Source organism: Piliocolobus tephrosceles, chromosome 20 (genome assembly GCF_002776525.5).
Source record: "Piliocolobus tephrosceles isolate RC106 chromosome 20, ASM277652v3, whole genome shotgun sequence".
NCBI classification, from domain to species: domain Eukaryota; kingdom Metazoa; phylum Chordata; class Mammalia; order Primates; family Cercopithecidae; genus Piliocolobus; species Piliocolobus tephrosceles.
This window is the reverse complement of record NC_045453.1, coordinates 31132166-31155490: the sequence shown is the minus strand read 5'-3', so window position 1 is coordinate 31155490 and position 23325 is coordinate 31132166. Positions and strand designations below refer to the sequence as shown.

General features: G+C 43.1%; 1 protein-coding gene across 2 annotated transcripts in view; it reads right to left on the bottom strand.

The window, feature by feature from the left end:
• Positions 1-20982, bottom strand: part of VAPB (VAMP associated protein B and C) — a 57679-nt gene extending 36697 nt beyond the window's left edge. Inside the window, exon 1 of one of the 2 annotated variants that reach the window (XM_023231897.1) lies at positions 20589-20982. In XM_023231897.1, the coding sequence (XP_023087665.1) occupies positions 20589-20646 (58 nt within the window). In that variant the 5' untranslated portion in view covers positions 20647-20982. The remainder of the gene's footprint in view (positions 1-20588) is intronic. The other variant, XM_023231898.1, reaches the window with a different exon arrangement.
• Between the last annotated feature and the right edge of the window lie 2343 nt (positions 20983-23325).

The following is a 23325-nucleotide window of genomic DNA, read 5'->3' as shown; positions in this document are numbered from 1 at the left end:
TCACCAGATCCTCCGAACAGTGCCACAAACACAGTAAAAATGTATGCTGCATGAATAGGAGACTTCCTCAGAGGTCATTGTACTCTGATTCTGCTGCATTTCCTGTAAACAGACACCTACTTCAAAACCTGGATGTGAAATCATTCTAAATCTGTGCTGCTTATATATAGGTTGAAGGTATTAAAAATGCTCACTGTGTCAATAATGCTTTCATCATAATTATTCTATGGTGATTTTTTTTTAAAGTTGCCCCCTCCCTAAAAAATGAAAGATACCATACTAACAGATATTCAAAGAGAGTGAGCTCTTAAATAACCATGAACTCAAGAATAAGGACAGTGGAGAAGTTTTCTTAAAAATCTATTTTCTTGATTGAATTGTCAGCTCATACATTAAATCAATGCTTTAGAAACAAAAATAAAGCTTTAAAGCTTTGCAACCAATGTGTTTAAATGACAAACATTATATTCCAATATTCCAGCAGAAAGCCTAATTGTATAGCTCTTATTCTGAAATAACCACATAAAAAGAACCCTACCCATAGACACATAACTTTCCTGAAGAACTCTTAGAATGCAAAGTGTTTTAAATTAATAAAGTATCTTCCTGGTATCCTCGGGAGCCAGTCAGCTACTGAGAAACATCACACCTGTTATTGCAGCAAGAGAAATCAACACCAAGAACTCTCACTGATGATGCCATCAAAGGCACACCAGAAGCCAGCTTGATTGAAATAGACTATACCAGCCTTGCAGGCTGCTTGCTCAATTCACTAGTTTCCTAGCTCTTTCAGAGCAGAAAGAAACAAAACTCAGCCTGCCACCACCTCCACGGGTGGGAAAACTAAACCGGAAGGCATGCTATTGTAGTTTAATAATTCTTCAGATCAAACTCAGGAAAGCTACCTGAAAAAATATAAAGTTAGACAGTAAGGAACAGCCTGGAAAACTAAGATATTTACAGTTTATATAACAGATAAGTGACTAGAATTCAAAATACATAAAGAATTATCTTACAATAAAAATGCTAAAATCTCATGAAGGAATAATGAACTAGATCTGTATTTCAACAATTGATGGGTCTCAAAAACATGTTAAGTCATCCATACACCATGACACTACATTAAGTGATCTAGAAAAAAATGGAAATAGTTCACATTAAATTCCTCTGCAGAGTTAAAAAAAAAAAAAAAAAAAAAACGGAGGGAGTATGAATCAGCAGATATGGAGTACAGGCATGTCATAAATTATTAGTGGAGTTTTACTTGTTTTATTAAAGAAAGATTTAAAACAAGTTTTCTAACAAATTATTAACATTTAGCCACTCCATATTGGGGTATTTATATTATCTGTATTTCTTTGTACTTAAAATTTTTTTCATATACAGAAAGCTACCTGTAGTTTATGTGAGATCCAAACAAGGTTCTTTTGAAATAATTTTCTACTTGTTCAGACTTGTAAAGTTGTTGAAAACTGACAAACCAACCTTGATAGTCATGCTTGCGTAATTTATAAAAATCAAGGTTATCACTTAAAACATGTTTAAAGTTGCAGTAGTCTCATTAATTCAAGACAAACACCCATGTCTACAATTCTGACAAAGGCTGCTGTATGAACTTCAAAGACTAAAAACCATCTAAAGATAAATACTGTCACTACTTTTCTTTAATGCACTAGTTTTTTTTTATAATAGAAAAAATGGCTAAAAGGAGTACATAAGAGCTGAAGCTTCATACATTCTACCTATATCCAGCACTAAGATTATCATGCAGTGGAAGATTATTCACAGATGAATTTTGTATCAGTTCTAAAAGGATCTTAGACAATTTAATAAACTGAATTTTTTCAATGCACTCTTTATCCCAACTGACTAGCAGACATCTAGTAATTATTCTCTACTTGAAAGACCAAAATTTCTGATCACAGTGATCACAAAAATAAACAAAAAGATAAGCAATATTCTACTCCAAATAAAATTCTATCTAACTAGAAGAGTGGCAAAACATGATTCACATTTTACACAAAGCAGGATGAGTCAAGACAGATAATATGCTCAAGTTAGGGGTATGAGTGATAAAATAGCATGGGGTCCAATTTCTCGTGGTTGTAGTTATTTTAACAGTTCAAGTGCAAAAAGTCAGTATCAACAGAAGTAAACTTCCCCAAAGTGTTCCCTCTTTAGTGGAGATGACAGCATGTGAAAAAGCCTCCACACCAAAATCAACACACCCAATTCACACCAGATACACAGAAGAAGGGAGAAGAACAAGCAGAGCATTCTGCACCTCGATGATCCAACTGGAATTTTCAATTTATGAACAATGAGAAACAGCAGAACGTGGTTTATCAGTTAGTGTGTAATCTGGTCTGGTTCCTTTTCAATAAAGAACCTAAGTGGCTATACCAATGGTAAGAGATTATCAACCAGGTCAGCAGCTTCCTAAACTCAACAAGAGGCCAGAGGAAGGGCTGTGAGACTTGGATGAAAAATATTTTCTATTTTCCCCTTTCTCTGCCTTTGGAAATTATGCCCATTCTTCAAAGTTTTGCTCAAATGTCTTCTCTTTTGGAAAGGTTTACCAAATCTCTTGAGTCAGAAGAAATTATTCCTTACTGTTCTATGTCACAACAATAAGCTGACTGCCAAATTTCTATCTGCAGCCTGGCCCTCTCCCCTGAGCTCCAGACTCAACTACCTATTTAACATCTCTCGTTGCAAGTGTACTGAGCATCTCAAGTTTCTTATGTCCAAACGGCACTCTTGAGTCCCACTCTCCTGCCTCAAACTCAATGCTTCTCACCTCAGTAAAGAAACCACCACTCATCCAACTGCTTAGGCCAAAAGCAGTCTCCCTTCCTCTACATTTAATCTACATTCCTCTATATTCTTCTACATTTAATACAGAAACCCTGTCTCTACTAAAGATACAAAAATTACTCAGGCGTGGTGGCACATGCCTGTAGTCCCAGCTACATGGGAGGCTGAGGCAGGAGAATTGCTTGAACCAGGAGGGGGAGGTTACAGTGAGCCGAGTGAGACAGTATCAATGCACTCCAGCCAGGGCAACAGAGCCAGTCTCCGTCTCAAAAAAAAAAAAAAGACTCCTGGCCAGGCACGATGGCTCACACCTGTAATCCTAGCATTTTTGGAAGCCTGAGCTCGGGAGTTCAGGAGTTCAAGACCAGCCTGGGCAACATGGTGAAACTCTACTAAAAATAAAAAAATTAGCCAGGCATGGTGGTGTGTGCCTGTAATCCCAGCTACTTAGGAGGCTGAGGGAAGAGAATTGCTTGAACTCGGGAGACAGAGGTTGCAGTGAACCGAGATCGCACCACTGCACTCTAGCCTGGGCGACAGAGTGAGACTCCATCTCAAAACAAGAAAGAAAAAAGAAGAAATAAAACTAGTTCTAAGATGGAAGTGGGTATGATGAAGAAACTCCCTGCACCATCACAATAACTGAAATGGGGACAGCCAAGGGCTCCTTCATCTGGAGACTCTGTCTCCAAAAAAGAAAAAAAAAAAAAAACAACTCCTACTCAGAATCCTCTGTGGCTTCCCATCTCACAACAAAATCCAAAGTCCCTCTTGTGGCCTGCCTACCGGCAAGGCTCCTGCCCTCTTCTTTGAGCTCACCTCCTAGCAGGCCCCTCCATCATTCTAGTGCAGGCATAATGACCTTGCTGCTCCTTGAACACACCAAGCTCATCACCATGCACTTGCCCTTCCATCAGTCTGTAATGCTCTTCCCAAATGTCTCCATAGTTTACAGACACATTTTATACAGGTCTCAGTTCAAATATCACCTTCTCAGGTAAGTGACCTTCCCTAATCACCCTACTTAAATGATCTTCCCTCATCACCCTACTTAAAATTGCATACATTCCCAAATCCCTTTATCCTGCATTGTTTTTAGTTGTTTTTTCCCCATTTATCACCTACTACCTGACACCACATCATATATATTTTCTGTTTTTATTTAATGTACATCTTCCCCACTATTAGATGAGCTCCATAAGGTGAAAGTTTTCTCATCTCGGCCTCTCAACAATGCTTGGCACGCTACAGGTCTCAATTAATAACCAATGAAGAGAACGGTTCAGGTGCTGTGCTAGGCTCTCAAGCTGGAGAGAGAAACAGGGCATTGCAGCTCCCACCCAGAACACACAGAACAATCTTGGGGCCCATCCAGAATTAATGAATCAGAATCTCTAGGACTGAGACTTCATAATGATTTTTTCTTTTTAAAAAATTATCAAATGTGACATCAGCTCATATTTAACAGTGCCAATCTATTCTAAGTACTTTACATGTGTTAATTTGTATCCTCCTAACATACCCGAGGGAGGAATTTGAGGCACAGACAGGTTAAATGCATCATTGAAGGACACATGACTCTCAGCTGGCAGATCTAGGGTTCACACTCTTAACTCCTGGGCAGTATACCACCTCTAACTGCATTGAATACTGTATGAAAGGTAATCTATAAAGCATCCTATCAAAAGGGGAGGGTGAGGAGTACTGGGAACTGATCACTGAGGCAAGCCCTGGAGTCTGAAAAGCAGATAACGCAAAGCACACTTTGAGCTGCAGGGAACTTGGGTGAAAGTACAGTGTGATAAAGCTGTAAGGGACTTCTGGGGGCATCACATGGCTGAAGAGGAAAGGGTACGAGAGGGGTGAAAGAAGCTGAGGCTGGAGAGACGCAGTGTGGCCTGACTCTGAAGAGCTTTGCTGCTGGCCTAAGAATTTGGGGCACAAACCTATCTGTAAGATCTAGAGAGCCAATGAATATTTTTAAACCAAGAAATGATATCAAATTTCAATTTTTGGAAAAATATCTCTGGAAATTGTATAAAGGATAGTCCGAAGGGTAAGAGAAGCAGGTAGACAAATTAAGAGATGGAAAGTTGAGACACGGTGCTACTACAATAGTCTGGAAGGGAAAGGACCTATACTCAGGATAGGACAGCTGAATACAAAGAAGCAAAATGGCATAGGAGATTTGCTGATTTAAACAGACTGAGTAGTTGTGAAAGGTTATGGAAAAGGGGGAGCAAAAGACAAGTTTAGGATTTCCAGTTTGCCAACTTGGTGCAAGGGCCACTCCCAAGAGCCAGAAGCCACGGTCAGTAGGGATGAGAGGGTAAACTGTAAACACAGTGTGGAATATGCTGAGTTTGAGGTGTTCTCATGACAACCAGATAGACACGGATGTCCAGTAGGCTGACAGATCAAAAGATCTGCTTGGAGATACAGATTTAGAAGTTTTCTGTGCAGAAGTGGAAGATGAAGTCATTATTAATGAGGCAACATACAGAGAACTGTTAAATTGAGAAGACTGAAGCCAGAACCTGAGAAACCTCAACACCCGGTAAAAGAGATGATAAAGAGGTGGACAGTTCATCGGAAAAGTCAAAGACAAGTATCACAGAGAGAAACCTGGGGAACTAAGAAGGGTTTGAGTGGAGGGGTGGGATCTGATGAAAGAAGAGTGAAGATATCAGAAACTGAGATTCACAGCTTCCCCAAAACTAGCTGTGACAGAAGACTGGGCATTTGCTTAAGTGGGGAAGATCTAGAAAACAAGATTTCTTTTTAGGAAGGGGCAACTGAAGAAAGTTTGTAGGCACAAGGAAGGAATCAAGTACAAGAGAAATTTGAGATAGCAGTAACAGGCTGACTAACAATGCAAAATACTGTTAAGTCATGGGAAAGGAATGGGGTAAAAGAACACACACCTAAGAGGTAGTCCTGACTCTGAAATAGAAGAGGAGGATAAATAAAAACCTAAGTTTCTACATGAGAGAAAAGTAGCCAGCATTTAGTAGAAAATGTTCAAATATTTTCTGAGCAAAATGCACTGTGTCTACATCAATCGGCTGTACATAATGGGCCCTGCCAATAGGCTTCATTACTCCTTACCACTGAAAGTCTTCTCTTTTCCCCCCTCTCCTTTCTCAGCTTTGTTTCTGTTTTTGAGACAGAGTCTTGCTCTGTCACCCAGGCTGGAGTGCAATGGCATAATCTTGACTCACTGCAGCTTCCACCTCCCGGGATCAAGTGATTCTCATGCCTCAGCCTCCCAAGTAGCTGGGATTACAGGCATGCACCACCACACCAGGTTAATTTCTGTATTTTTAGTAGAGACAGGGTTTTGCCATATTGTCCAGGCTCATCTCAAACTCCTGGCCCCGAGTGATTCGCCCCTCTCGGTGTCCCAAAATCCTTGGATTACAGGCGTGAGGCCATTGCGCCTGGCCTCTCCTTTCCCAGCTTCCTCCTAAACACCAACCCTTCCTCGCTTATGCCTTAGACCCAGAGACCATTAACTCCCTGAGAAACTGCCATGCACCATGCACTGTGCTAGGCACTGGGATCTGGGGAGAAGAGACACAATCTAAAAAGAAAAAGAAAAAAACGGGGGCTTGCTGACTAACGGGAAAGGAGTCACGTATCACATAGCCAATGACAACACGCTGTGACACATGTGGGAGCCAGAGGAACAGGTACAATGTGAGTGAAGAATGTCAGGAAAGTGACCTTGAAGAAGTGAAGCCCGTGCTGAGCCTCAAAGGTAAGCAGGGGAAAGCAGTGAAACCAACAAGAGGAAAAAGAATCAACTAATTTTTAGTGGTAGAAACAGCTAAAAGCTGTTACTTTATGACTACATACAGGGTAAGTCATGACACAGAGTATGCCAAAGCCCCATGGCCAAGGAGAACTAAAAGGCTGGAACACAAGCATGAGGAAAGATGATGCTGGAAAGATGAGCAGGGCAATGTGGAGGGAGTGCAATAAGTATAAATAATTTTCCAGGTTTTGTTAAAGAATTTAAACGTTATTTTTGGCAACAGGAAGACATTTAATGATTGTAAGCTAGCAAGAGATATGCTCAGATTTGCATCTTTGAAAACCACATCAGGGTGGAAAGAAAGAAGACTTAGACAAGAAGACAGGTTAAGAGGCTATTACAGTTGCGGGAGAAAATGGGACAACCATAGAGGGAATGCGGAAGAAGGGACAGAATTGAGTCATAGACTCTCTGAGTTGGTCAAATGCATGAATGTAGGTACCATTCAATGAGACAGTAAGAAGGGGGAGGTTTGGAGGAAAAAAAGAAAAGATGGTATAGAGTTCAGCTTGGGTCATGCTGCATTTAAAGTACTGCAGCCTTTTATATGGGCTTGAGTCAGGCCTGGGTTCATACATAAGTGACGTTAGAAGCTAAGGGTTCTGGTAAAAGTTCCGCAAAGGGGAGAAGGGAAGACATGGAGAGAGCAAATCTGAGAGAAACAGGGAAAGGAGAAGGGGGGAGAAGGTGAACTTGTAACCCTCAGCATTACCAACCGGACTGCATGATGAGTAGGCAAAATTGGCCACATGGGCAGAAGAAAAGCAGAGAGAGCAATTAGGGAGGTCAAGAGAAGTGTGTCAATGAGCAGGATGACAACAGGGGTCAAATGGTAGGGAGAGCACACATATGGTGAAGACTGAACAGGCAATGGGAGATGTAGCGATGAAGCAATGACTGAGCTCCCGGACAGTGACTAGAAATGAAGAACAGAAAGAAAAAAGACAGGGAACTATGCTTTCCAGAAGCTTACCATGATAAGAAGGAAAGTGAAAGGAGTAGATAGTGCAAAAAGGACTGACAACACACTTTTTCTTCTTTAAAGGTGGAAGGGACAATACTCAGATGTTTAATGAAAATGACTAATGGCCAAACACTATTCTCAGTGAGTGCTAGGTATGTAAAGAAAGAAAAAGAAACAATCTTGCTTTGAAAGAGAAAGGCAACAAAAGCATTCATTTTAAAAATAATAATAAATAAAAAGACCCAAATGAGCCGACCAAGTGTTCTCTGGATTTCTCTAGATGACTGCTCATGTTTCTTCTACCTTTTCTCTGAGCGAGGTTAGAGGTGAACTATGCAGTAAGATGGGATCCTCCTGCCCGCAAATTACATGAAAAGTTTTGATTGTGTGCATCTGCACATTCTCTCAAGGGTACGCCATGGCTCTCCTTCATCCAATTAGTAAAGCACTGCCTGACTTTACAAAGGTCAGAAGCACAAATTTAGATTTTCAGAGGAGTCCATCAGGATATACTTATATGCCAACAAATCAATTCAACCAACAGATTGAGAATTCAAATAAGCCTCCACAGGGACAAAACTCTGGTTTTTCAGCAAATTTCTCTTTTTATTCTTATGTCTGCGTCTATTTCAAATGCTCATAGCAAACACTGAAAAGATGACCAAGTCCAGGGTTGTATCCTTCTTTGGGGTACTAGGAAAAGAAAACAACAATAAGAAGAGAATGTAGTCTACTAGTCACTACTCAGAAATACCAAAACAAAAAACTATAGAAGCTTACATTCTAGTAGCGAAAGCCAAGCAATAAGTAAATGAAGCACATAAAGAATAAAACAAAACATCAAAGTGACATACAATTCGTACAATAAGGGTGATACAGAAAAAACTGGATCAGAGTCCAAGAATACTCAGGAAAGGTTAATATTAGTAGTGAGCTTTCAAACAGAACAAGAGGTTTCACTAATTAAATATTCAGGAGCCCATAGGAACAAAGTACTGGTAGGTGCTGTGGGAAATGCAAGCTGGTTCCTGTCCTCAAGGGGCTTTCCATCTCTCTTCTTCAGCTAAAATAAACTTAAGTTCTCAAGCTTAGAGCTGGAAGGACCACCTAGAGGTACTGAGTTGAAGCCTCCTCACATCACAAAGGAGGAAACCAAAGCTAAGCAGGTTAGCCCAAGTGCCTCTAGGTGACAGCAAGGCTCAGGAACCACAGACTCCCTTTGTAATGCAAAGCACACAGACTTGGGAGGCTGGAAGACCTGGGTACAAATTCACATTCTGCAAAGTCCTCTCCACAGAGGCCTTCTGCAAAGGCCTCTCATCTCTAAAATGGAGAGGGCCATAACACTGACTTCTCGAGTAGGCACCACTCCATTTCTTCCCTTTTTCTACTATATTGTAAATGCTGAGTGATGGAACAAAAAGACTAAAATAGTACCCAGTTAACCCAGAAATGCGTAGTATGCACGACAGGTATTGAGGACATGAATGACTCGGAGTAGAGAGTGGGGTGGTGGAAGGGAAGGTACAGTTGATAGCATTAGCACAGAATTTTCGACACTAATAAACAAACAGCTCACAATAAGAAGTGATCAAGTTAGGACAGAAGTTCTTAGGGGGAAACACAGAATTTGTTGAAAGATATTTTTTTTTTTTTTTTTTTTTGAGACAGGGTCTCACTCTCAGCCCAGGCTGGAGTGCAGAGGCCACTCACCCCAGCCTCCCAAAGCTGGGATTACAGGCATGAGCCACCATGGCTGGCAAAAGATTAAAAGTCAGCCACAGTCATTCTAATGTCCTAGAGCAACTGCACTTTACGTAACAGGTGCCGAGACAATTATTAGACTACAATTACAATAAGGCACTTTTTCTTTTTCTCTTTTTTTTTTTGAGACGGAGTTTTGCTCTTGTTTCCCAGGCTGGAGTGCAATGGCACGATCTCGGCTCACTGCAACCTCCACCTCCCCAGTTGAAGCGATTCTCCTACCTCAGCTTCCCAAGTACGCAGGATTACAGGCATGCACCACGAAGCCCGGCTAACTTTTGTATTTTTAGTAGAGATGGGGTTTCACTATGTTGGTCACGCTGGTCTGGAACTCCTGACCTCAGGTGATCCACCCACCTCAGACTCCCAAACTGCTGGGATTACAGGTGTGAGCCACCGCACCTGGCCTTTTCCTTTATTTTTCTATCCCATTTCTTTCAAGCCTCTTTCTCTAGGCTCACTCCTCATCTTCCTAACAACATAATAAATAAGAAAGCCAAGGGCAGTCACACCCCCACTTATCTTTTAAGGGAAGAAACACAGCCAGCATAATGACAAAAAAAAAGGAAAAGAAAAAAAAATGGCCTTTGCAATCAGACAGATCTTGATTCAAATCCCAGCTCCAACCCTCAGTCAGGTTCATAATTTGGGTTAATAACTTTAGGATCATAACCGTACCCACTTCCTAGGCTTGCATTAAGAATTAAATAAATGAACGTTTAGAAAAATGGCAAGCACACAGTATAAGCTCGCCAAGTCACATATCTCAAATGCCATCTTCCCTGTGAGATCGAACACCCAAAGTAGAATTAACACAGCTTTTTCTAAGCTTTCAGTAGGTGCAGGCCATAAATATCTTGTCCCCATTTTCCCTCCTTGTCTCCCAATACCTAGAGGCTGGAAACTTTAAGGGCTAAGCCTTCCTCCCAGGTCCCCAACGCAACCTAGTGCCTGGCCCACAGGAAGCTTTCAGTATGTGGTAACTGAACCAAATCTCAATCAGAGTCATGTTCAATTCCCCCAGAAGGAGTCATCTGTCTATAAAGAAAACCTCAAAGGATCTGCAAAGGGCAGAATCCCAAAATAGCTCTAATTTGGACAATCATCTATTATGTCCAGACAATCCCCGATTGGTTTGGCTTGTGATTTTTCTTTTTTTTTTTTTTAAACAGAGTCTCACTGTGTTGCCCAGGCTGGAGTGCAGAGGAGCGATCTGGACTCACTGCAAGCTCCGCCTCCCGGGTTTACGCCATTCTCCTGCCTCAGCCTCCCGAGTGGCTGGGACTACAGGCACCTGCCACCTCGCCCAGCTAATTTTTTGTATTTTGAATATTTTTTGTATTTTAATCACCATGTTAGTCAAGATGGTTGGATCTCCTGATCTCGTGATCCGCCCGCCTCGGCCTCCCAAAGTGCTGGGACTACAGGCCTGAGCCACCATGCCCAGCCTGCAATTTTCAATTTTACAATGATGTGAAGCCATCACAATTTTGACATATTTTGAATTTTGATCTCTTCCCAGGCTAGTAATATGCAGTACATGAGATATTCAATATTTTATCATACAATAGGCTTTGTGCTAGATGACTTTGTCCAACTGGAGGCTAACTTAAGGGTTCTGAGTATGTTCAAGGTAGACAAGGCTATGATGTTGGGTAGGTTAAGCTGTATTAAATATGTTTTCAACTTACAATACTTTCAACTGACAATAGGTTTATGAGGACGGAACTCCGCTGTAAGGTGAGGAGCATCTGTACGAGATCAGTACATCCATGCATGTCTCTAAATCCTTTCTGATCCAATTCATATGCCTGGCATATCATCGTCTTGCGAAATGATGACTTCCCAAAGTGTACCTCATATGGAGTAAAATAGCACTTTCTAATCACCTTAAGTTTACCTCTTTGAACAGTTGAGAGAAGTCTCTATTTATTAACTCACCCTTATTTGTTTCTCTGTCCAAGACAATGGCTGGTCAGGAGCATGCAGAACTAAAGGCTTTGTAGCACCACTTACAAAGTTTAAGGTGGCACTGCTAAAGATCATTTGTTTTAGACATTCCTATCTTAATAAGTGCTGTTTACAACTTCTTGAATTCCCACTCTACAAACCTGCAAGCCTATGAAATCCCTACCTCACACAAGCTTTGCCCTGCCTTCCAAAGACTGGATAGCAGAAGGACAAATTACTCACAAGGTAATGCTTTTAATCTTTTTTTTTTTTTTTTTTGAGACAGAGTTTTGCTCTTGTTGCCCAGGCTAGAGAGCAATGGCGTGATCTCGGCTCATGGCAACCTCTGCCTCACAGGTTCAAGCGATTCTCCTGCCTCAGCCTCCCAAGTAGCTGGGATTACAGGCATGCGCTACCACACCCAGCTAATTTTGTATTTTTAGTAGAGACGGGGTTTCTCCATGTTGGTCAGGCTGGTCTCGAACTCCCAACCTCAGGTGATGTGCCTGCCTCGGCCTCCCAAAGTGCTGGGATTACAGGTGTGAGCCACCATGCCTGGCCTAATGCTTCCTAAATATATAGAATCATGAAACCATCAGAATCTGATATAAAAGTGAATATTCACAAGGTAAATCAAAGCATTCTTTGGACTCATCTGTCTGAACTTTTTAAAAAGTAGGGCAAGAAATCCCTCCTAAAAAATTCACAGAGAGGCCGGGCGTGGTGGCTCAAGCCTGTAACTCCAGCACTTTGGGAAGCCGAGACGGGCGGATCACAAGGTCAGGAGATCGAGACCATCCTGGCTAACATGGTGAAACCCCGTCTCTACTAAAAAAAAAAAATACAAAAAGCTAGCCGGGTGAGGTGGCAGGCGCCTGTAGTCCCAGCTACTCGGGAGGCTGAGGCAGGAGAATGGCGTGAACCCGGGAGGCGGAGCTTGCAGTGAGCTGAGATCCAGCCACTGCACTCCAGCCTGGGTGACAGAGCGTGACTCGGTCTCAAAAAAAAAAAAAAAAAATTCACAGAGAATAACTCTTAATTGATGTTCTTAAGAAATTGTCCAGGCCGGGCGTGGTGGCTCAAGCCTGTAACTCCAGCACTTTGGGAGGCCGAGACGGGCGGATCACGAGGTCAGGAGATCGAGACCATCCTGGCCAACACTGTGAAACCCCGTCACTACTAAAAAATACAAAAAATGAGCCAGGCGAGGTGGTGGCGCCTGTAGTCCCAGCTACTCAGGAGACTGAGGCAGGAGAATGGCGGGAACCCGGGAGGCGGAGCTTGCAGTGAGCTGAGATCCGGCCACTGCACTCCAGCCCGGGCCACAGAGCAAGACTCCGTCTCAAAAAAAAAAAAAAAAACAAGAAATTGTCCAGACAGCTATTAATACTTCATTAATGGTTTTAAATTATCTGCCTCCCTCTCTCAAGAACAAGCCCCTTTATGAGTTAACTCTAATGAGCTGATAGTGGTATAATGGCAAGTACAAGGCTTTGCCTGTGCCACCATTCACTAGTGCAGCCTCATCCAGCGGAAAGTTACCTAGCCACTGACTAAGTCATTTAATAGGATTGTTACACAGATTAAACAGTAACATAAATATGGCAAAGCACCTCTTACCACAGTTCCTAAACTGTGTGGCCTATCTTCAGGAACTAAAGCATTTATCCTCTAGAAATATTTGTTCTTTCTTTACCTTCACATTGCAAAATGTATCTCAGCCACTGTTTTTAACTCCAGACCCAACCCAACGGGGTGCTGGCGGGCACATTTCCCCACTGACAAATATGACCACTCCCAAATCCTTAGGTTCCATTTTCAATTCCCCTCCATTCTCTAAGCACCCTTCAGCCTTTCAAGACAACTCAAGGAACTTAGAGCTCTAAACCGCATCACAAGGAAGTAATTCAAATCTAGGTAAATGGTCTAGGGGTACATCCCACTGTCTTAAAGTACAAGCTAAAAGATGAAAAACACTGTAGTCTCAATCTACGCCCAAAACATTTATTGCCCCAGTGTCCACTTCCCAGATGGGCAAAGGCTAAAGGAGCCTATTGAAATGCCAACAGTGTAGTAATTGAAACACATTACAGGTATCAGCGAATGTGTCCCACCACAACACAAGCCGGGCATGCACACACACACCCCCCAAAAGCCTGAAGACATCACTTGACACAGGTGAAAACACTAACATGCTAACCAAAGGTCAACATTAGTCCTTCTGAAAGGATGAAGGAAAACTCCAAGAAAGCATTTCGATAGATTTACAGTTCTATGCAATTAATAAAAAATGTTATTAAAAGAAAGTATTCCAAGGTTTTCTCATGGGACTATGCCATTTTCTCAACTGCTTCCCAACCCCTAAGACCCTACGCTAGGGGATAAAAACCCTGAAGTACCATAAGACATTGTTTGTAGGCATCAACAGCTTCTGTTAAAAGGATGCACTTAACATTTTGAAAAATATTCTAGAGATATTATTTTACCACATTCGGTTATTTTGTTCTTTAAATAATCCTCAAGTGACTGTCAAGTTTAGTAACTTTGTTTCCCTAACAAAGCTCTTTAAACAACTCTTCCTTGTGTAAAGCCAGCTGCCCAGGTCTGTCAGGTAAGAACTTCAAAGAATGCACATACCCACTGAGCAAGGCCAAGGCAATCCTGGATATCCTATGCTTGGTAACAGCCTGAAAGGGGCCTAAGATGATAGAAAAAAAAAAAAAAACAAGGATGCCAGTCTGGAAACCATAATGCAACTTTGTTTTTAACACAATCCTCAGTGCAAAATAACTGCAAAAGGCTTTTGTTCTATTTTATTAAAGACATTCTATGGCAACCTTGTCTTGACTAATGGAACTCAGTACTCGGTGTGTTCATCTTTCTTGTCATCTCATTGAAAGTTGTGCCCATTTGTTCCAAATCATGGTCATCCTTTAGACAGCAAATTTTTCAAAAAAGTGGGGATATATAAGACACTCCTGGCCTGGTGCGGTGGCTCACACCTGTAATCTTCAGCACTTTGGGAGGCTGAGGTGGGCGGATCACGAAGTAAAGAGATCGAGACCATCTGGCCAACATGGTGAAATCCCGTCCCTACTAAAAATACTAAAATTAGCTAGGCATGGTGGCACGTGCCTGTTGTCCCAGCGACTCAGGAGGCTGAGGCAGGAGAACTGCTTGAACCCGGGAGGCGGAGGTTGCAGTGAGCTGAGATTGCGCCATTGCACTTCAGCCTGGCAACAGAGCAAGACGCCATCTCAAAAAAAAAAAGACACTTTTGGAAATAATTCTTTATGTAAAAATTCAAGTTTCGGTTCTAAAAATCAAGTCTAGGAGCAGTATTTGAATGTTAACCAATATAATATATTCCCTTGACTCCTCCCTTAATTTTCAACTACTTAGCAATAATAACACAGGGTCAAAGTTCTCAGTATTTTGCCTTCAGCATTTGAAGGAAACATGTATACAATTTAATAAATAAAAGACAGCGTTAATGTTTAAGACTTCAGCTCTTTAATAAGCATCAATTCAGACTATTTTAGTAAATCCACACTTGGATGAAAAGCTCCCAGGTAATTATGAAGATAACTGTGATTTATGTCACAGCCACTCACATTAAGGAAACATCACTGCTTTACAAATATAAGCACATGGTCAAGAACTATACATTTTTTCCCCTAAGGAGTTAACTGTGAAGAAAAGGGAGTGAACAGGTGGATAAAAGTAAGCTTACTTCCAGTCCACATTCTTCTCTCAGGAACAAGATTTCAGAAGTAAATGGTACTATCTATGAAAATTTAAGTTTGACTCAAGTTAAATTTAATGCCACTTTTGTTAAGCAAGCTACTTAATAATTAAATAAATGAAGATAATCTATTCAGGATGGATCTAAACTACTACCATGAAGAATCTTTAGCACATGGCTGACATTTTGTTGAGCTGTAAAACACAGCCTGCTCTGTGTGATCAGGAAATGTTAAGAAAATCAGTGCTGTGCTAAAGTTAAAGAATTAATGTTGTACTTGGCATATGAAAGATAATCACTGCACTGAATGAACTGTAGATCCAAAGGGTTTTCAATTTTTTAACTTCCTAAACAATCTTAAATTACACATCAACTTGAAGGGCTGAACTAAAGAGTCTAAGCCAGCTTTTCCTATACAAAAAACAAAACGAAACAGTGTCTTTAAACTATCATTCAGTGTCCGTTTCTATTTTCTCCGAAAACTGGTACTCAACTACACCGATTCATTGGTGCCCTCCCATCTGATATCCCTAATGGCAGGACTATCTAACACTTCTTGAAGGCCATTGGTTCAGTTAAGGAGTAAAGCAAAAGTAAACGCGTCCACAGTTATGTTTAAACGTTAACCGGCCGGGTGCGGTGGCTCACCCTGTCATCCCAGCACTTTGGGAGGCCGAGGCGGGCAGATCACCTGAGGCTGGGAGTTCGAGACTAGCCTGACCAACAAGGAGAAACCCTGTCTCTACTAAAAGTACAAAATTAGCCAGGCGTGGTGGTGTGTGCCTGTAATCCCAGCTACTCATGAGGCTGAGGCAGAAGTGCTTGAACCCAGGAGGCGGAGGTTGCGGTGAGCCAAGATCATCACGCCACTGCACTACAGCTTGAGCAACAAGAGCAAAACTCTGTCTCAAAAAAAAAAAAAAAAAAACAAAAAAACCTTAACCTAGTGAGTATGGATGTTCAACAGACCATTTCCATGCGACACTATCATAGCTAGGGGAATGGGCTAGGATATAAAGAATGATCTAGAGTCTTGAACAATGACCAAAAAATATATAAGACATACTATTTACCACAGATGGACTCTCATGGAAGGTCCGGAGAAGAGAATGACAGGAGAGCGCTATATAATGCCTTGAAAGTGACTCATTTGGAAAGCTCTCTTTAAGCTGGACAACAAGTGGGATCTCAGAGTGAGGAGATGGCAAGGAAACGTTTAGGCCTTGGAAGAACTGAGATCAACAGAAAGAATGACAATTTAAAAAAAACTCCTATGACTTAGTAAAAAAGACAAAAAGAAATATAAAAGAAAACACACACTTAGGCTGGGTGCAGTGGCTCATGCCTGTAATCCCAGTACTTTGGGAGGCCGAGGTGGGAGGACTGCTTGAGGCCAGGAATTCAAGACCAGCCTGGGCAACATGGCAAGACTCTACCTTTACAAAAAAATTCAAAAATTAGGCCGGGCACAGTGGCTCAAGCCTGTAATCCCAGCACTTTGGGAGGCCAAGATGGGCGGATCACGAGGTCAGGAAATCGAGACCATCCCGGCTAACATGGTGAAACCCCGTCTCTACTAAAAAATACAAAAAAAACTAGCCGGACGAGGTGGCGGGCGCCTGTAGTCCCAGCTACTCAGGAGGCTGAGGCAGGAGAATGGCGTAAACCCGGGAGGCAGAGCTTGTAGTGAGCTGAGATCCGGCCACTGCACTCCAGCCTGGGCGACAGAGCGAGACTCCATCTCAAAAAAAAAAAAAAAATCCAAAAATTAGCCAGGAATGATGGCACCTGTAGTCCTAGCTACTAGGGAGGTTGAAGCAGGAGGATCTCTTGAGCCTAGGAGTTTGAGGCTACAGTGAGCTATGATGGCACCACTGGCCCCCAGCCTGGGTGACAGAACAAGACCCTGCCAAAAAGCAAAAACATTTACTTTTACTCTCTCAGAAAGATATCCCTAGTCTGAAAGAGCTTAATGTTCACTTACTAAAAATATCTCTTAAGAGATATTTATGAAAATCAACCTTAAGTCTAGGCAAATCAACCTTAAGTCTAGGCAAATCCTCCTGTGTCATGCTTCTTTCAGGAAGCCACCAGGCTTTGTCCTTCCCATATTTATGATGCAGCACAGTACTTCCTATAAAACTGCATAAAGTCATATAGATTTGCGTTCTTTTTCTTCTGTAACATACTTAAATTTAACATACCACACAAAATTTCCAAGATTAAAGAGTCTGACAACATACAATCCCATATGATCAACTTAGGCTGCATTTAAAAGATAATTTTTCCTTTGAATGGGCATTTTAGTTATTACCTTCTTAAGTAATTAGCTCAGAGGTTCATCTAGGTGAACCACCAGAAATCAGAGTCATCACCCTGAGTAACCTGGAAGAAACCAGTTAAACATGCAAGTTCTCATCCTGAAATGAATTATCTCTAAGTAAGTCAGGGTACTGAGTCTCTATTAATTGTACTGTCATAGCATTCAGTTTAAAACAAACAACACAACTCATGATGTCGTTTAAGAACACACACAGATGTCTCTTCTAAAGTTATAAGCCAGAGGCCTTCAACAATTTGGTACCATTTCTCTTGGACCACTTCCCCAGCAAAAATATCCAGTGACTTTGGCATTATTACTTTGGCCAATCCAGGGCCAGAATGATCCCTCTTCTCTGCCACACCTTTCAGGTACAGAAGTGATGAAACCACTTAAGTGGTTAAGTGATTGTCTAATCTCTGTATAGTACTATGCACTTACAAAGCCGCTAACAGCCATGTCATTCCTTTTAAACACTTTCCACAAGAGGCAAGGTGAACATGTGCATCATCCCCATTGACCACAGAATGACCCCAGGCTTTGAGGAGTGAAGTGGCCTAAGGTCACACATCTTTCAGCAAAAGAACTGAACAAAATCTTGAGAATTTGTACTGGGATTTGGGGGTTTTCAGAAAGTTAATGCAAGGAAGGACTGCTCAAGCAGAAGCAACACAATTTTAACTTGGACACTGGCTGCATCTATGCATAAAGGGACTGAGGTCTGACTCTTGTCTACTCACCAGCCTTGTCTGCCATCTTGCCGGGCAACCACAACAAATGTTCTTTGTTGCTGTCATTCAGAACTACTAGCGGTGGCTGGGCACAGTGGCTCACGCCTGTAATCCCACCACTTTGAGAGGTCAAGGAGGGCAGATCATTTGAGGTCTGGAGTTTGACACCAGCCTGGCCAACATGGTGAAACCCTGTCTCTACTAAAAATACATTTTTAGCCAGGCGTAGAGGCACACGCCTGTATATAATCCCAGCTACTCAAGAGGCTGAGGCAGGAGAATCACTTGGAACTTGGGAGGCGGAGGTTGCAGTGAGACAGCGCGTCTCTGCACTCCAGCCTGGGTGACAGAGTAAGACCTGCATCTGCAAAAAAAAAAAAAAAAACCACTGGGCATCCCAAAGCAGCCCAGTCATCTCAGTGTTTGTGCCTCTGTGCATGCAATTTCCTCTCTCTGAAATGTTTTCACCCCTTCCTTCTTTGAGCCTTCTTCTACTCAACCTTTATAACTGAGCTCAAATGACACCTCTTTCAGGAGTTGACCTCCTCAATGCTCCTGGAGCACTCTGAACTACCCTACATCATTGTCCTGTCCTGGCTGTTATTCTCATCTGCCCCCTTCCCTAAAGTACTGAGAGGAGGTTGAGGGAAAATGGGAGAGTACAGCCGATATGACTTGGCTTCTCCAGGTATCTGACACACAGATCAGGTACTCAGTGAATGTTTGTGGACTAACCGAATGAACCCACCAATTCTCAGGAGAAGCCAAACCAGGCCTCCCAGACAGAAAAAGAACTTCAGACAACTCAAGTGGAAACGACTTTCACTTTAGCCACCCGGCCTCCTTTCCCAATCTGGTGGTACCAGAAAGCCATGAGAGCATCATGGAACCTCAAGTACTACCCTGGAATTTCGACCCCCGGTAGGTTTGGTGGGGTTTTTTTGGTTTTTTCATTTTAATTGGAAAGCCTTTGGTTCTCTGTAAATTCAGGGTTATTTCACACTGTTAACTTGGAAGGCAAAGTGACAGCCACCGTTCTGGAGTATTTCCCAGCGATCAGACAGCATAACGGTTAAGAGCGTGAACTCTGAAGTCTGGGTTCAAATGTACCACTTGCCAACTGGATAACTTTGGGTAAGTTACCCTACACTACTTCCCAATAGGACATAAAAACTAGAGAGCCTCTGGCCATTCATTAATACCAGCTGAACATCTACTGTGAGCCCGGTGCTAGCGATATAGTGGAGACCTGACCTTCCAATCTAAAGTACACTTCCATGGAGTCAAACTGTTCCATTTCCTACACGGCACTTAGCACTATCTGCAAAGATCATGTGTGCTGGTTTGTCTGTCCTCGTCGGAAGGCAAGCTCTACGAGAACAGAGGCCTTGTCTGTCTTGTTCATCCATCACCTCCCCAGTGCCTTCCACATATCTGTAACGATGTTGTGTGCTGGTCTGTCTGTCCTCGTCGGAAGGCAAGCTCTCTGAGAGCAGAGGCCTTGTCTGTCTTGTTCATCCGTCACCTCCCTAGTGCCTTCCACATCACTGGATACACGCAAAAAGAAGGAATGAGCATGTCAGACCTTTTACCTCGTGGCCCTGGTGAAGGTAGGGGAAAAAAAATAAGAACAACATAGAAAACATAAAGGCACGAATTACAGAGATAATAGTGTCTGGGAGAAACCAGGGTCGTGGTTTCCCACCACCGCAGGTGTTGCTCCAGGCAGCTCTGCGGAGCAAAAGGATCCCAGCACCTTGGCAGCCTCCCTCAGCTGCATCCAGGAGGCACCATGAGGGAGGGAGTGAAAGGAAAATGGGACCAATCCCATCAGAAGGCCTGAGGAGGTTCACTTGTTGGTTCAACAGGTATTTACTAGGCATCTAATGTGTGCTGGGTACACAGCAGCGAACTGACAAGAGCCTGTCCTCATGCAGTTTCCTTTCTAGTGTTGAAACAGTGATTTTGGGTACGAAAAGTGCGGTGCTGACCACGAAACAATGACAGAATGGGGAACGACAGCAGGAGAGCAGGTGTGCACGGTGGGCTGGGTGGCCACAGGAGGCCTCTCTGGGCAGGTGATACCTCAACTAAACTCTGAGGTCAACACTGTCACAAAGCAGGGGAAGAACCTTCCAGGCAACGGCAGCGGGGGAGGCTCACACTAAAGTGATCACAAACTGGTCAGTAAGTTGCAAGACAAAGTGACAAGTGCCTCGAAGGCAAGTCCCAGGAGTCTGGGGGTCGGGGAGGAGGCACAGGCCCTAGCTCCCGCACCAGCCCTCTCGGGTCCCGGCCGCTCCGCGCAGTTCTGGGGCGCGCGCCGAGCGCCAAGGCCCGGCCCGGCCTCGCCGGCCCCCGCGACAGCGCCGTCGGGGTGGGGACGAGGGCCGACGTCACCCGCCGCGCCGGACTCCGTCCCTCCAGCACTGGGGCGGGGGCCGCAAGCAGGAAGGAAGGTGGCGGCCTCTGGGGCTTACCTCGGAATTTGAGCTCGTGCTGCGGCTCGAGGCTCAGGACCTGCTCCACCTTCGCCATGTTCCTCAGCGGCGGAGCACCTTTGGCGGGGAGACCCCTGAGAGGTCACCGGGGCGGGAAGCGTTAATGCCGCGTCCGCTTTAAGTTTTACAAAAAAGGGAGGACCAGTCGGGGCACGGGTGAGGGTCTTCGACGGGGTGCGCGCGCTGGGGGGGGTCGGTCTACGCGGTGCAGGCTCAGGGGCGGAGGGTGAGGGCGAGGCCGCGGTGCCCGGCGAGCTGACGGCACGCACGCACGCACGCACGCGCAGGCGTACACACGCACGCACGCAGCAGGCTGGCCCGCTCGGGCGGCGGGAAGCTGCGCCCTGCGCCGCCAGCTCCAGGGGCGGGGACTAAAGCTGCGCGCGTGCGGCCCCTCCCGGGACAATGCGCAGGCGCGGTACAAGCCACGGGGGCGGGACTGCAGGGCAGCAAGGGGCGGGGCTTCACGCCGCTCAGGAGGCGGGGTTTGTAGTCCGGCTAAGACTGCAGCCGCGAAAACTGTTAAGGGTCCGCTGAGGGCCAGCCTCGTGTTAAATGCTTTATTCAGTAACAACAATTAGAATAAACTTCCACTTTTCTCTTGCTTATGTAGTGCCAGGCACTGTTAGAGACTTTGAATAATAGTGAAAGTACTTAGTATAAACATGATGTTTATGGGTGAGTGATATGGGCTAGGCACTGTGACGTCTTGCAAATAATAATTATAAATATAATAAACTACCAATTATTGCTTATTTCGTATCACTCTGCTGAATGCTTCCAATGACAACAGCAGCTACAATAAATACAAGCTACTCTACATTAAATGTTTATTATGCAACTGGCACTGTGCTGAATTTTTACTAGTAAATTCGATTTGTTTATGCAATAAATATTTAGAAATACAATGATCAGAAAAGCTAACCTGATTCCAATCCTTTCACTATAGCCTAGTGAAGAGACATCTTTTGAATAAATAACCACACAAGTAAGTTAAATAATTAAAAATTGCTGGAGAATCCAGATCTGCTTGACCTCAAAAATGGATACTCTACATCATGATTACGGTTTAAATTGTATTTCATTATATTATGTTTACTGTGGAAGTAAAATAGGTGTTCTTAATAGTCTCCTATACATACCAATATAGGTGAAACAAACATGGCAAATTGCTAACAATGGCTGACTTTACATCGCAGGTATATGGTTTTCTTGTACTTTTTCTCCCACTTTTCTGTATACTTGAAATTTTTCATGATAAACAGGTTTCTTGGAAGAATAATCTTTGTATTTTAACTGGAGCATTTAGTCCATTTACATTTATTATGTTTACTAATATATCTGGAATTATTTCTACCATCAAATTTTGTTATTTCTATTTGTCCTGCCTGTTTTGTTTTTCTTTTTTTTCCCCTTTCTTCTTTAGGGTTTATTTTTATTCTCATTCTTATTTTCTTCACCTACATACTCTATTTCTAAGTTTTAGTGGTTACTTCAAAATTTTGGGCATGCATACTTACCTTGTGAAAGTCCAATATGTTTAAATATTTGTAAAAATGTCTTTACCCTGTTTCCTTAAAATATGAAGACTTCGGAGTACTTTAATTACCCATCCTCTAAATTAGACACCTTAATGTAGTGTATGTTAAGTTTAACCTTTGCCATTTTAACCCCAGGAGACATTATTAAATTGTTTTATACAGTCAACATTAGTTTAGATTCAGCCACACAATTACCATTTTTATTCATCTTTTCTTCTTGCATCTCAGCTTTCACGAACAGGATCGCTCTCCTTTTGCCTGAAGTAAATCCTTTAAATTTTATTTTTTTGTAGGTTTGTTGGTGCAGAACTTCTCAGTTTCTGTTTGTCTGCAAATGCATTCATTTTTGTCTTTTGTTGTTTTTTATTTATTTATTTTTGGAGGTGAGGTCTTGCTCTGTTGCCCATGCTGGAGTGCAGTGGCATGATCATGGCTCACTGTAGCCTGTATCTCCCAGGCTGAAGCAATCCTCCCACCTCAGACTCCCACGTACCTGAGAATAAAAGCATGCACCACCACGCCAGGCTAATTTTTTTTATTTTCTGTAAAATCTCACTATGTTGCCCAGGCTGGTCTCAAACTCCTGGGCTCAAGTGATCCTCCAGCCTCAGCCTCCAAAGTGCTAGCATTACAGGCATGAGCCATTGCACCTGGCCTCGTCCTTGTTCTTGAAAGATGTTTTGGCTTCCTTGCTTGAATGATAGCTGTCCTCTCTCAGCACAGTTGATGGCCATCCACTGTTTGCCTGCTCCCCCTCATTGCTCCTCAGGAGTCCAGTGACAATCTTACATCGTTCCTTCATAGGTTGTTGGTCTTTTCCCCCTCTTCTCATGTTGTACAGTTTTACCTTGCTGTATCTTTTTTCTTTTTTTTGAGACGGAGTCTCGCTCTCTACCCCAGTCTGGAGTGCAGTGATGCCACCTCAGCTCACTGCAACCTCTGCCTCCCATGTTCAAGCGATTCTCCTGCCTCAGCCTCCCGAGTCTCTGGGATTACAGGCGCCCACCACCACGCCCGGCTAATTTTTGTGTTTTTAGTACAGACGGAGCTTCGCCATCTCCGTTGGCTAGGATGGTCTCAAACTCCTGACCTCAGGTAATCTACTCACCTCGACCTCCCAAAGTTTTGGGATTACAGGCATGAGCCACAAAGCCCAGCTCATGCTGTATCTTTTT